At 49.7% G+C, this 14,072-nt stretch overlaps 1 protein-coding gene across 4 annotated transcripts in view; it reads left to right on the forward strand.

Annotated features, from left to right (window-relative positions):
* Positions 1–2,991: 2,991 nt before the first annotated feature.
* Positions 2,992–14,072, forward strand: part of Pfkfb3 (6-phosphofructo-2-kinase/fructose-2,6-biphosphatase 3) — an 81,207-nt gene continuing 70,126 nt past the window's right edge. For 2 of the 4 annotated variants that reach the window (XM_063276032.1, XM_063276034.1), the window contains exon 1: positions 3,108–3,258. In XM_063276032.1, coding sequence (XP_063132102.1) covers positions 3,243–3,258 — 16 coding nt within the window. In that variant the 5' untranslated portion in view covers positions 3,108–3,242. Of the gene's footprint in view, positions 3,259–14,072 lie in introns of all 4 variants that reach the window. The other 2 variants (XM_017600444.3, XM_063276033.1) reach the window with 2 other exon arrangements.

Consider the following 14,072-nt stretch of genomic DNA (forward strand, 5'->3'; position numbering starts at 1 on the left):
AACTTGACGTTTACCATTAGCTATGGGGTTGCTCTTGTTCTTGTCAACACACCATGAAGGGCCTTTTGGCTTGCATATGTCTGAATTATTAGCTGCAAGCAGTCCTGAATTAGGAACTATGTCATCCAACACATACAGGAGAATGTTACAGAGAATGACTAGGTTAAGTGTCTGGCGATGTGCTTAAAGTCCAGTGCCAACTGAGCCTGGTTTCGTAATGTTCACCTACAGCAAAGCCAATTTTATTTTTCATAAGGTTGGGAACCTGGCCTGGGGTCTCGACTGTCTGTGACTGCCCATAGGATAACAGATCCACTTCTAAGACAGGAATGGAACACTTAGGAATCTATAGAAATGTTTTACAGGCTGAGGGTATATGAAGACTTGGAGTCCCGGCTCTGCATAAGCTGATCTTGGTGGTGTGCTGCTGTGAGTTCAAGGCCAGACTGATCTACATAGTGATTCCAGGCCAGCCAAAGCTACATAATGAGACCCCATTAAAAACACACAAGCAGGGGTTGGGGATTTGGCTCAGTGGTAGAGCGCTTGCCCAGCAAACGCAAGGCCCTGGGTTCGGTCCCCAGCTCCGAAAAAAAGAAAAAAAAAAAAAACCACACAAGCAAACAAAAACAAGAGACTTTGTACTTGTCCTAAATGAGATATATGCCTATGTCATCCCTCTCCCCTCAAGGCTCAGGGGTCTCTTCAGAAGAGTGGGTGGAAAGACTGTAATAGCCAGAAGTGGTGGGTGACTTCAAGAGAACAGTGTTTTCCACACACAACAGGACTGACAAACATATGAACTCACAGAGACAGACAGCACACACGAGGCCTGCAAGAGTTCAGTCTGAACGAAATCCAGCGAGGAGCAGAGGTGAGCACAAAGCCCCACCCCTAGCTGAGACGTTATTTGAACTTGGTGGATAGCTTCCGGGAGGGGGACAGCCTGATTTCTTCAAAACAGAGACACTGGCTATATGGAAGGACTTGGAGAGAGGAGAAAGAAAGGGGGGGGGGGATTATGTAATTGTATTTAAATTTTAAAAATTAAAATGATTTGGCTCTAATATCCAGTAAAATTCAGTGTTTTAAGGCCCTTGTTCAAGAAGTAAAGGTGGCGGGCGGGCGTATTTGGGGCGCGTGTGTAATTAAAGGTAATGGGGAATATGCTCACAAGCATAGAGTGGGAGCTGGAGAGATGGCTCAGTGTTTAAGAGCATCGCTCTTCTTTTAGTGGAACCAGGGTTGATTCCCAGCACCCACCCACATGGCAGAACAGTAACTCTAGGTCTGGGGGATCTGATGCCCTCTTCTGGTCTCCAAGGGCAGCAAGCAGACACATGGGGCACAGACATACATGGCACAAATCACACTAAGTAAAGAAGTAGGTAAGTAAACATTTTTTTTTTTAAAGGCTCACGGGGGTTGTGGATTTAGCTCAGTGGTAGAGCGCTTGCCTAGGAAGCGCAAGGCCCTGGGTTCGGTCCCCAGCTCCAAAAAAAAAAAAAAAAAAGGCTCAAACGGCAGCAGGGACATTTTGGGGACATGACGGTAGCAGATAGTAAAGCCTGTAGCTGTGCACAGCTTTCGTAAAAAGAGTTTGTTGTCTAACGGAGTATAGAATACTTCGAAGGTACATTGTTATTAAGAATTTGACTCTGATTTGCTCAGCTAACAAGGCAGCGAGATGCCTCCTCAGGCCAGTTCTTCCTCTGTGGCATTGTCTTACTTCGAAATGAAGGATGGCGTTTGGACTAGAGTCCATAAAACATAGCAGACTAGGGACACCCGATTGTAATTAGAAAAAGAGGAAGAAAGGACAGCCCCTCCCCCACACACTCGCTCTACTCCCATCCCCCACCCAGCCTAGCGGAGTTTCCAGCTCACCTGGACAGGACTGTTCGCTGCCTGGAAAGCCAGGCTCTTGTCATTTGAATGGGTGTTTTAAACACTAGAAGTTCAGGTGAATCCTCATTTCTTCAAAGCGCAACATAAAATAGCATTTTCCTGCAAGGCAAAGGGGTGCACCCCAGGGATCCTAGCTCTTGCGGGTAACAGGCAGAAGGAGCAAGAGTTCAATGCCAGTTCTACTAGAGAATTCAAAGCCAGCCTGAATACATGAAATACTATCTCAAAGAAACACAACCAGAAAAAGAAAAGGAGAGAGGGAGGGAGGACCAGAGGGAAAGAAAAAATAAGGAAAGAGAAAGGATATATATCACACCATTGAACAGAAATTAACTTTCTGAAATGGGGTGTCTCACAGGATGGTCTTGAACTCCTGGGCTCAAGCAACCCCCAGCTTTCTGTATGCTGACTAAGCAAGGCTGGCCTAGAAGGGGCAGTGGACCTGCCTCCAACGTCAAGTACTGGGGTTAATTACAGGCCCGATGTCACCCTACCCCGGCTTGGTTAGTTAGCAAAAGCCTTAATTAACTTAAACGAGGAACCTGCTTTGGGGTGTTTGGGTCAATCGACCATCCAGGCATTTGTCTTGTCGGTCTCAAAGAGGCAGAATGTACGGAAGAAAGGTGCCTACCTCCTCTTTCTCGTTCCCTAAGCAACACTTTCTCTTGACAGATTATCAAACTGTGGGTGAGGAACGGTTTCTGGAGAAAGGAATCATTCATCCCTGTGATCTTACAGACGAACATTTCCACCAGATGTGCCGGGAGTAGGTGCTGGGGGCTGGACACTGGAGCAGTAAAGGTGCTGAACTAGCTTTCCCAAACACTGTCAAACATCGGTTTTACTAGGCTGCTCTCTCAGCCTTTCTTTAGTGGCTATACAAGTCAAGCAGCGATTTGAACGTCCCGACATCATTAAGGCAAAAAAAGATAAGATTCCTCCAAGTCCCTTCCTTCACCACACAGCCTGAAGGAACTGATGCATGAGCTCATTTCCATCTCGTTCTACGTAGCTGTCCTCCATGCTTGGCCTCTGCACAGGCAGGCAGCACCTCTAGGGCTCTCGGCTCAGGGCGGGACCAGGTCGCCCACCCCGGCCTCTGGGTTGCCGCCCGCAGGCGCGCAGAGCTCACGGGTGACGCGACTCCCGCGCTTCCTGCTCCGCGGCGGAGCCTCCTCCGCGCCGTGACGTGCCAGGCTGTGACCAAATATGTCCCTTTCCCCTCCCTCGCCGGCCCCATCGCCCGCAGGCCGCCCCGAGCCTCGGGGCTGCCACTTGGACGTCCGCCTGCCCGGGTGTCGCGGGCCAGCCCCCCGCGCAGCGTCCCCGGCGCGATGCCCTTCAGGAAAGGTAGGGTGTCCCGGCGTCTCTCCCTGTGCGGAGACCCTGGTCCCCTCGGGGAGGTTCCGCCTTGCCTCCTCCCGCCCAGCACTGGCCATCCTGCCGCGCGTTACGCCCCTCCGCTCTGCCCTCCAGCCTTTGCACGGTACCCGGTAGCCTAGTATCGTCCGTGGCTACACCACGTGGGTGCGGGAACCCGGGCTGGGCTGGGAGGCAGAGAGCGCAGCGCCAGTCGCCGTACTTCTAGCGAACGCCTGGATCCTATAGCGTCCCAGCCCCGGGATGCAGACGCAACGCCGAGATCAGGATCTTGGGGTTTCTTTCTGCGGAAACTTGTGCCATTCTGATGGCCGGACCTCGGCAGCCTGAGGCGGCCAGGATGGAGACTGCAGAGGGGAGGAGGCCGTGTCACGCATGCCAGGCAGATCTTATGCTAGCCCTGCCTCCGCATTGTCACCCTGGGGAAGTCATTTTTACCCCGCACTTTTCAGTTTCCTGCTCAGCAAAATGGGCACAGGAAGAGAGCCGGCTGTGAGGAGGACCGGCAGAGCATATTCGGAAGAAGCAAACTGATGCTCCTCTGAGGTGGGCCTGGCACGACTACACGCAGTGCCCGTCTAGGCTTGGCAAGGTCTGCCAACTGCCACTGCTGCATCTAAGCTCATTCACCTTGGCATTCGGCCCTGCAGGCCAGTAGATTCCCATGGCTCCCTGCGTGGGTCGCCAGAGTATTTGGCCCCATTTTATAGTCAGGGTTATGGAGGACCCGGGTGACTCTCCAAGTCACTGCTTAAATCTGGGCTCAGTAATGCTCAGGCCAAAGCCTTGGAACGAGTGGGAGCGGCAGAAGTGGAGAGTGGCCGGGGGAACTTTCAAACCTGGACTATGCGACCTCAGTATTTTTGTTTGTATTAAGAGGTACGTCATCCAAGACCCAAGGCTCAGCAGGGCTCGGTGAATGGCGTGTGCCTGTAACCCCAGAGCTTCGGCAGGTGGGGGAGGGATGGAGGCGGGAAGATCAGAAGTTTAAGGCCTTCCTAAACTACAAAGCGAGTGGGAGGCTCTTTGGACTACTTGAGACCTTGCTCATGACAAACAAAAACTGCCTAAGGCTCTCTCCCTCGGGGCCTACGGACTTGTGGGTGGACTGAAAGGAAGCATGATTCTCCAGGTGCTGGGACTCTGGCGAAGCTCTCCCTGCTGCTTCCACCCACTTTTCTTGTCAAGCTTTTCTTCTTTCATAATTCAGGTGAATGGGCAGGTTATTTCTGTGGTTGCTGGGAGGCTCTAGTGGCCTTTGTCCCGCACAAGCACAGAGTGCTAAGGTACCAGTCCCAGCTCCGGGCTGTGAAGAGGACTGGCTGACACCCCTATGCTGCTGGAGATATGGAAATGGGGGGAGGGCAGCGATCAAAGAGCAGGGCTGAGCTGGGCTGATAACTTTTCTCCGCTGGTGATGGTTAAGCCCACAGCCACAGTCCTCAGGGTCTCTGTTGACCCATGGATACCGTGGTCACTTTGTCCCTGGACTCTCTTTCTTGAGGGTGTCATGTCAGAGTCTTCATCTCACCTCATTAACCGTGAGGAGTCATTGATCCATTGATCACTGAGTCTCCCGCTCTTTTCCCTCCCGGTTCCTCTGCCCTCCCCCCTCCTCTCTCCACCTACCTCTCCCTCCCTCTTCCCCTCTCCCCCTCCCCCTTCCACCTACCTCTCCCTCTTCCCTCCCCTCTGTCTGCCCCTCCCCTGCTCCCCTCCCTCATCCATCTATCTTTCCCTCCCCCTCTCCCTCTTTTCCTCTTCCTCTCCCTCCCCCTCTCTTCCTCTCTCTCTCTCTCTCCCTCTCCCTCCCCCTCCCTTTCCCTCCCTCTCTTCCTCTCATATTTATGACCTTGCAGTCTCTGTTGAGCAAATTGAAAGAAGGCAAAGATGTCTGTTAGTCATCCTGGTGTTTAGGGGATGGCCTTACTAATTAAGGTCTGGAATAATTAGGTTGTTCAATTAGGTTTTTTTTTTTTTTTTTTGTGAGTTGAGACAGGGACTCCTTATGTAGATCAGGCTGGCCTCAACCTCAACAGAGGTCCCTCTACCTGCTTCTGTCCCCCAAATGCTGGGATTAAAGGTACGTGCCACCACGCCTGACTCTTTCTGTGGCTGCACATTCTCATGCTAGCACTTGGGAGGTGGATGCAGGATGCTCAGGAGTTCAAAACCTTAAAGAGGGGATAGCGTACAGCTCAAGCTGGCCTCGCCCTGGATTCACATCGGAAGCTGGCCTTGAACTCCTAATCCCCATTTCCTGAGTGCCGGGACTGCAGGCAAGCACCTTGTCTCAGCAAGTGGTTTATTTATTTATTCTTTTAAAAACCAGAATTAACTTATTTTGTACATTGTTAGACGATAAAGACTATGTTTGCCAACCACGTTAGGCTCTGCTTTTGTTCCTTGTTTTAATCTGAAGAAGCACTGCCGAGCTGTGAGGGGACTATGGTTTTCCGATTCCGTGGTTCCTTCTGAAGGTCCTGGTTTGAGAGAAACTGCTTGGAGGTCGTGTGGTCTTGACCTCCAGTGGCTCTGATTTGAGCCAAGGTATAGACTCTGGTGGGCTCTGAGTCTGAGGCGGAACTACCTTGCCTATTAAGTTGTGAACTTATTTATTTATTTATTATTTACTTATCTACTTACTTTGTGTGTGTGTGTGTGTGTGTGTGTGTGAGAGAGAGAGAGAGAGACAGAGAGACAGAGAGAGACAGAGAGAGACAGAGAGACAGCGAGAGACAGAGACTGTACACACACACCATGGCACACATGTAGACGTCACTTCAGGAATCAGTTCTTCCTTTCTACCATGTGGATCCTGGGGGAACTCAGGTTATCAGGTATCAAGTTTGGCTGCAAGCATCTTTACCTACCGAGCTCTCTTACTGCTGCTGAGTTGTAAACCCTTAGCAGTAACACAGCAGGGAGTAGGAATTGCTGGGGCCCGTGGTGTGATTTGTGTAGGTATCCTGATTAGCCATGTCCTGAAACTGCCTGCAGGTGACACGGTCAGTTATGAAAGGAACCAGTCTAGCCCATCCCGACCCTGGGCACAGGTAGGAAAAGCATACGTGTACACATCTGTCTGCCTGTCTGCCTGTCATATATCTATATATTTTTAAAATTTTGAACCTTTTGAACATATTGACTATTCAGAGTATAATTAAAAATAGTATGAAAAGCGGGGTGGTGGCTGCACAGGTCTTTGATCCCAGCACACCGACAAAATCATCTTTTCTGTTTTCCACCCCAGACCAAGTGCAATCAGGTGGAGGAGGCTTCTTCAATCGGCAGGTGCGGGAGGTTTTCTTAGGGAGCCAAAGGTCAGAAAGGGATGGTTGCTAAGCCCATCCTTTAACAGAGTTCTATGTCTTTAATAATTAATTACTTATTATTATTGTGCGTTCATGAGTGTGAGCCCATATGAAGGTCAGAGGGCCACTGTGGGGTGGGTTCTTCTGCTCCTGTGGGTTCCAGGTATCTAGCTCAGGTCTTCAAGCTTGTGTGGTAAGAGCCATCTGTTACCTGTTGAGCCATATCCCTAGCCCTCTTTTTATGTCTTGACAATCACACAAAAGATCTGGGACCAGCACCATTGGGGGGCTTGGAAGAAATATGTCTCAGAAGAGAAGCTCAGTAGACAGCCTTCTCTGGAAGAGTGGGTAGGATACCGGGAAAGCCCAGTGGTTAGTGAGAATGCTGTGTATTCTTAGGCCCAAGATGCTCAGGGGCAGAGTGGCTGTCTGACTGTAGTCCTGACCTTGTGGAGGATGCAGGCTGAAGCTGGGCTGCAGAGAGGATGCCGTGAGACCCCCATTTTCCTTTCTTTCTGCTCTCATAGCATTGGCAGCTCGGGAGCCAGGAGCCTGGTGGTACTGTCTACACAGGTCAACCTGCCTGGCTACAGTGCCAGGTAGATAGCCCTGTGATGGACAGTGGATTTGTTGGGACCTCAGATGTCAACCTTAGGTGCTTCACCTGCAGGAAGCACTCAGTCACATCTCCAGAATTTCAGTAGGGCAAAGTTGAGTGACGGCAGGCCAAGTCATCCACTCCTCTTTGAAACGTTTCAAAGTACCTTCCAGATACTAGGTAAACAGATAACACAGGGTGCCCTCCCAGGAGCTCACTTCCTATGTTACCCAGCAAGTGCCAAGAGCGGAAGGTCAGAGGTTGACTCGGGGCGATGAATCTGACTTTGCTGGCAGGGTTCATGTAGAGCATACAGTAGGCTCCAGGTCTCATCTCCAGCACTGAATAAACCTCGTATGGTGGCACACACCTATAATCCCAGCACTGGGGAGGTGGAGGCATCATACGAGATTACCCTTGCCTACAAAGCAAGTTCAAGGCCTACCTGAGACCCCATCAAAGGAAGAGAAGGAGGAGGAGGGAGAGGAGGAGGAAGAGGGAGAGGAGGAGGAGGAAGAAGAGGAGGAAGAGGGGGAGGGGGAGGAGGAGGAGGAGGAAGAGGAGGAAGAGGGGGAGGGGGAGGAGGAGGAGGAGGAGGAAGAGGGAGAGGGGGAGGAGGAGGAGGAGGAGGAAAAGGAGGACTCTGAACCCAAATTAGGGTGTGTGGTAAGACATGTCTGTAATCCCAACACTCAGGAGGCTGAAGCTGTTCAAATCTATGAACTTAAGGCCAACCTGATTACATGGTAAGAACGTGTCTCATGAAATCAATACCATGTGCATGGTAGTGCAATCCTACAATTCTGACCCTTGGGTGGCCAAAGCAGGATTTCATTGAGTTTGAAGCCAGCCTTGATTACGTGAGACCTTGTCTTAAAGCAAACAACCAGACAACCAAACAACCTAGCAACACTCTTCTGTCTTTCTCTACTCTCTTTAACACTAACTCTATTGTTAAAAAAATATATATCAAGTGCTGGAGAGATGGCTCAGGGGTTAAGAGCACTGACTGCTCTTCCAGAGGTCCTGAGTTCAATTCCCAGCTACCACATGGTGGCTCAGAACCATCTGTAATGGGATCAGATGCCCTCTTCTGGTGTGTCTGAAGACAGTGATAATGTACTCATATAGTTAATTAATTAATTAATTAATATTTAAAAAATCAAATAGAAGCCTTAACAGAGAGCCAGTTCTGAGTTTTTGTTTTTTGAGGATAAAAGGCTCCCTCCACCCTCTCCCTGCCCTGTTAAAGAAACTAGATTATGGATGGAGAGAGGTGTGAACTGGCCAGCTGTGGTGGGAGAAGACAGCCTCTCACTGCGTTTGGTGGTTTGGTGTCCTGGTGATCATAAGGGACCTCTCACCTTTCTGATGCAGACCCCAGTGGTATGACTTTTTTTTTTTTTTTTTTTTGGTTCTTTTTTTCGGAACTGGGGACCGAACCCAGGGCCTTGCGCTTCCTAGGCAAGCGCTCTACCACTGAGCTAAATCCCCAACCCCATGACATTTTATAATATGGGGAGAGGGAGTAGTGCAGGGTCACAGGCCTCATGCACTCTGAGGCTCAGGCAGTACCTGACAGTCAGAGGAAGCAAGATGTCAGTCTCCGCTAGGCATCTTGTCTCCTGACTGGTCTCCAGGGTGACTGAGGGTGTAGTGAGGGAAGACTTTTGGTCCCAGGGCTGACCAAGAAGCAGACCTATAGGAACTGGCTTTGAGATTGGCTTGAGTGGGAGAAGTTAGGAAATATGAGATTTGAGAGAACAAAAAGGGGGACAGGAAACGTGTCAGTTAGGCACAGGGAGGAAGTCATGAACGTCACGGTTGCGTCTGGAAGCTGCTGTGGAGGGAGGCTGAGGTGGCACTTCGGCAAGAACTTGACACCTTAATGTCTGGATCTTCCAGGATTCAGAGTGTTGTTCCACGTGCAAAAAGCACTGGGTTCTGGGGTTCCAACCTCAGCACCACAGAGAAGGAGAATAGAGGGAGGGAGAGAAAAGGTGAAAAATATCTGAGCCTCATAGGTATGGATATGGCTTAGTCTAAAGCCTGGACTCTCAGCTAAATTTCTGAGGTTCCTTTCAGGCCTACTGTCTTCTAGCAATAGGATGTTAAGTGTTCCTGCCCGGTTTCATCATCAGAAGGGGCAACAAATAGTAGGTCAGAGTTTCCGCAGTAAAGATGGGCTGGGGAGGGAGCTCACTGGTAAGACACTTCCCCTCTGTGCCTGTGGCTGGGGTTGGATTCCCCAGCACCACAAAACCAAGACAGGAAGGCTGGACACAGCAGCTCATACCTGTAATATCCAGCACATAAGAGACGGCGGCTGGGGGGATTGCTGAGGAGTTCGAGGCCAGTGAGGGCTAATCAGTGAGATTGGAGGCCAGCCTCAGCTACAGCATGAGATTCTGCCAAAACAAAACAACAATTAAATAAAAACAAAACCCAGGGCTGTGTACATAGCTCTGTGGGTAAAGGTCTTTACCATATAAGTCTGGTGGCTTGAGTTTGATCTCCAGAACCCATGCAAATAGGTGGGAAGAGAAAATGACTTTGGAAAACTGTCTAATCTCCATACTCATGCCACGCATATAACACATGCGCGCGCACACACACACACACACACACACACACACACACACACACACACCCCACAATTAGTTAAGGGCTGGAGAATGGCTGGGTCATTAAGAGCCTTTATTCCTCTCGAAGAGGACTTAGTCCAGCTCCTAGCACCTACACTGAATTCCAAGGGGAACCTAATGCCCTCTCCTGACCTCTGTGGGCTCCTGCACGAAACTCATACAGGCAAGCAAGTCCTCTTACAGATTAGAACTGTTCTAGTGGTGGTGCATGCAGGGAGGCAAAGGGCAGGCAGAGCTCTGTGAGTTCAAGGCCAGCCTGGTCTACACAGTGAGTTCATAGACATCCAGGGCTCTAGAGAGACTTTGTCTCAAAAAAGAGGTGTTCAGGAAGAGGGGGAGGGGAAGGAGGAGGAGGAGAAGAAGGGGGAGGAGGAGGAAGAGGATGAGAAAGAGGAGAAGGGGAAAGAGGAGGAGGAGAGGAAGAGGAAGAACAACTGTGACCATCCCTCATTTAATCCTGCAGGAGCTGTGTGGTCTGAGGGGATGCAATAGCTTTATCTCTCTCTCTCTCTTTTTTTTTTCTTTCTTTTTTTTTTTTTTTCGGAGCTGGGGACCGAACCCAGGGCCTTGCACTTGCTAGGCAAGCGCTCTACCACTGAGCTAAATCCCCAACAGCTTTATTTGTTATAACATCTGCTATCCCAGCCCTCTGGCATAGCGTTCCTGGGTGACCACATGTGGGGGCCCACTCATCCCACAGGCCGATGGTCAGGCTCACAGACCAGTGGGTCTGTTAATAAGTATGCCTCAGTCATTGAGTTCCCGTGAGATGGTTCTGGGAGTGGCTTAGGCAGGAAGAGGCAGTGGGGTGACCTGGGAGCAGGAAACTAGATGCTGATTGGTCGCCTCCATCAGGCACTGTCTGAGTGATCTCACCTAAGGAGACCACTAGGTCACTGGGGTCCATTTACCTATGTCAAAGAAGGAAGTGAGCTAATGCTCTCCCAGCTCTGACTCTGAGGTGGGTGCTGTCCAGTTGCTTAGACGGTTGTCACACACGTGCACCCAGTGTTTGGCCTTCAGGGCTTCAGATGGAAATTGAACATGAGAAGGGTCAGCTTGGTGGGTGATGTAGCTCGGTTGACAGACTGCTTGTCTAGCATGCACAGAGCCCTGGGCTTGCTCCACAGTACCGAGTGTGCTGGTAGCCATCTGTGATCCTGGCACTTGGGAACAGAGTGGGAGGTTCAAGAGTTCAAGGTCATCCTTGGCTACAAGGTCTGGCTGAGCTACTTGAGGGGGAGCATCTGGGAGCCTGTGTACGCAAGAAGCTAAGTTCTCAGGCAAGTGACCTGTGGAAGTCCCTGACTCTGGTCTCTGTCTTCCTTTGGCTTCGACTCGAGGACTGAATTTTACATTGTTAATATACTCTACCCCTTCACTAAGCCCGTCTGCAACGCTCTGTCTCTCGGGTCAGGCTGTCCTAAGTACAGATCTGTTATTGTTTCAGGTGGCTTCAGGACAAAGCGGGCTTTGATAGGCTTCCCACAGTCGCAAGCCTTTGTGTAAGTCTCTCCTGCTCTGCGTTTTTTACAGTCGGCTAGAGGGAAGGTTGGAGACCCTTGCATTCTCTCTCTTTTTTTTTTTTTTTCAGAGCTGGGAACCGAACCCAGGGCCTTGCACTTTCTAGGCAAGAGCTCTACCACTGAACTAAATCCCCAACCCCTTGCATTCTCTTTATATGTCCAATGACAGACAACTTGAAATCTACCGACAATGAAAGTCTTTCTATGTAATCCACGCCATTGAGAAGCTCACTCTGTAGATCAGTCTGGCTTTGAACTCACAGAGATCTGCCTGCCTCCCAAATTCTGGAATTAAAGGGGTGTGACATCTGCCCAGCCTACATAGAGAATTTGAGATTAGGCTGGGCTGCATGAGACTCTGTCTCAGAAACCAAGACGCTCACCCCTTCTTTCCCCATGCCCCAAAGGACTGCGAAGTGGACACCAGTGAGGAGAGGCTGAGGAGGAGCAGCTCTGGTCTGCTGAGCACTGTTCTTCCTGTTGCCCCACAACTGTGTGTACAACTCTGGGCAGCGGCGGTGCGTCTTAGGGTCTAAGAGAGGAGGCTTTGCTCCTGGGTGTCTCAAGCCTTAGCGGAGGTGATCAAAGTACTTCAGAAGGGTAGACAGGCTTAGGGTTATCCTGCCCTCTCCATGAGCTTGCTTCAGAAATCATCCTCACCGACTGCTCGGCAAACAACCCTTATCTCTGTGTTTGCAGACACTGTCAGGATGACTGTCTTGTTCCCCTTTCCCAAGGAGAATTTTCCAGAGGCTCAGGTGCCCCTGGTGCGTGAGGACGCTGAGATATCAATTCTTTTCAAGTTAGCTGCTCTGACCCTAGGGTGGCATTGGTGTGGGGCTCCGGACTCTGTAACCTCTCTCCTTGAGGCTGCTTCAACCAACCCTCCAGTTGCACTGAGAAAGAAAGGGCTTATCAGTTAGTGGGAGGCAAAGGGGAAGTTAGCCAGATACCTCAGAGGAAGTGTGGACTTTGAAACCGGAAGAGAGAAAGTGAAGGTCTGACTTGGGCTTGAGAACGATACAGACAGGCCCTAGGACAAGGCTGCCATTGGCGTTGAGATGTGCGCCTGCGGGCAGCCAGATGCCATCTGAGATCAGTGGGCACTGAAGCATTAGTAGCTGAAGGCCAAAAACTGCCCTCCTGACGTTTTTTGTTTAAGTCAGACTTTAGAATCAATTCAGGAACTTTTCTCCCCTAAGGCAGTGTCTTTGGTAGCCCAGGTTGGTCATAAGCTCAATATGTAACTGAGGCTAGCTTAAATTGTGACTCCTGTCTTTACCTTCCCATGTGCTGAGGTCAGAGACGTGTGTCCCCATGCCTGGCTTTACTGGGAAACTTTTGGTAGTACTAGGGATAGAGCCCAAGGTCCTTGAGCGTGTTAAACCAGCATTCCGAGACTGAGCACATCTCCAGTCCTCAAGATTACTCAGCCATTTTGAGATAGAATTTCAGGCTGCCTTCAACTCATTTATAGGCTAGCCAGGCATCGATCTTGTAATCCTTCTGCTTCAGCCCTCCCCCAAAGTGGGCACCATAGGTTCGTCTTTAAGGCCAGACACGATGGCACATGCCTTTCATCAGCACTTGGGAGGCAGAGGCAAGTGGATCTCTGAGTTCCAGGCCAGTCTTGTATACTCTGTGTGTGTGTGTGTGTGTGTGTGTGTGTGTGTGTGTGTGTCTGTCAAGCTTTAATCTAGCCAAGGGTACAAAATGAGACCCTGTCTGAAGAAAAAAAATATTTTAAATATTTTAAAAAATTATTTGTTTATGTAAATTTTTTGAAACAGATCTTTCTCTACTTAGCCCTGACTGTTCTGGAACTCATTATGTAGACCAGGCTGGCATTGAACTTACAGAAATCCACTGCAATCCCAGGGGGATTCATCTTTCATGTGTGGCATTAAAGATTTTTGCTACCATGTCCGGCAATTAACAACAACAACAAAATAGCATTTGTTAAGATCTTATTTACTGCTGGATGGTGGTGGTACACTTCCAGGACAGCCAAAGCTACACACAGAGAGACCCTGTCTAGAAAAAAACAAAAGAAAGAAACAAAGTTGTTACTTTTTTAAAAAAGAGATTTATTTATTTACTATATATAAGTACACTGTAGCTGTCTTCAGACACACCAGAAGAGGGTGTCTCACTACAGATCTCATCAGATCTCTTTACAGATGGTTGTGAGCCACCATGTGGTTGCTGGGAATTGAACTCAGGACCTCTGGATAAGCAGTCAGTGCTCCTAACCACTGAGCCATCTCTCCAGCCCCATGCTACTTATTTTTATTTTATGGGTATTTTGTCTAGATATACATCTGTGTACTGTGTGCAAGGAGTGCCCGAAAGAGACCGACAGAAGGCGTCAGATTCCCCTGGAATTGGAGTTACAGTCATAAACTGCCATGTGGGTTCTGGGAACCAAAAAGAGCAGCCAGTGTTCTTGTCCACCGAGGTGCCTCTCCAGCCCCTGCAATTTAATCTTTAAAAATATGTGGGGCTGGAGAGATGGCTCAGCGGTTAAGAGCACCCGACTGCTGTTCCAGAGGTCCTGAGTTCAATTCCCAGCAACCACATGGTGGCTCACAACCATCTGTAATGGGATCTGATGCCCTTTTCTGGTGCGTCTGAAGACAGCTACAGTGTACTTATATATAATAAATGAATGAATCTTTAAAAAAAATGTAAACATTTTATT

This window comes from Rattus norvegicus, chromosome 17, assembly GCF_036323735.1.
Source record: "Rattus norvegicus strain BN/NHsdMcwi chromosome 17, GRCr8, whole genome shotgun sequence".
In the NCBI taxonomy this organism is placed as follows: Eukaryota; Metazoa; Chordata; class Mammalia; order Rodentia; family Muridae; genus Rattus; species Rattus norvegicus.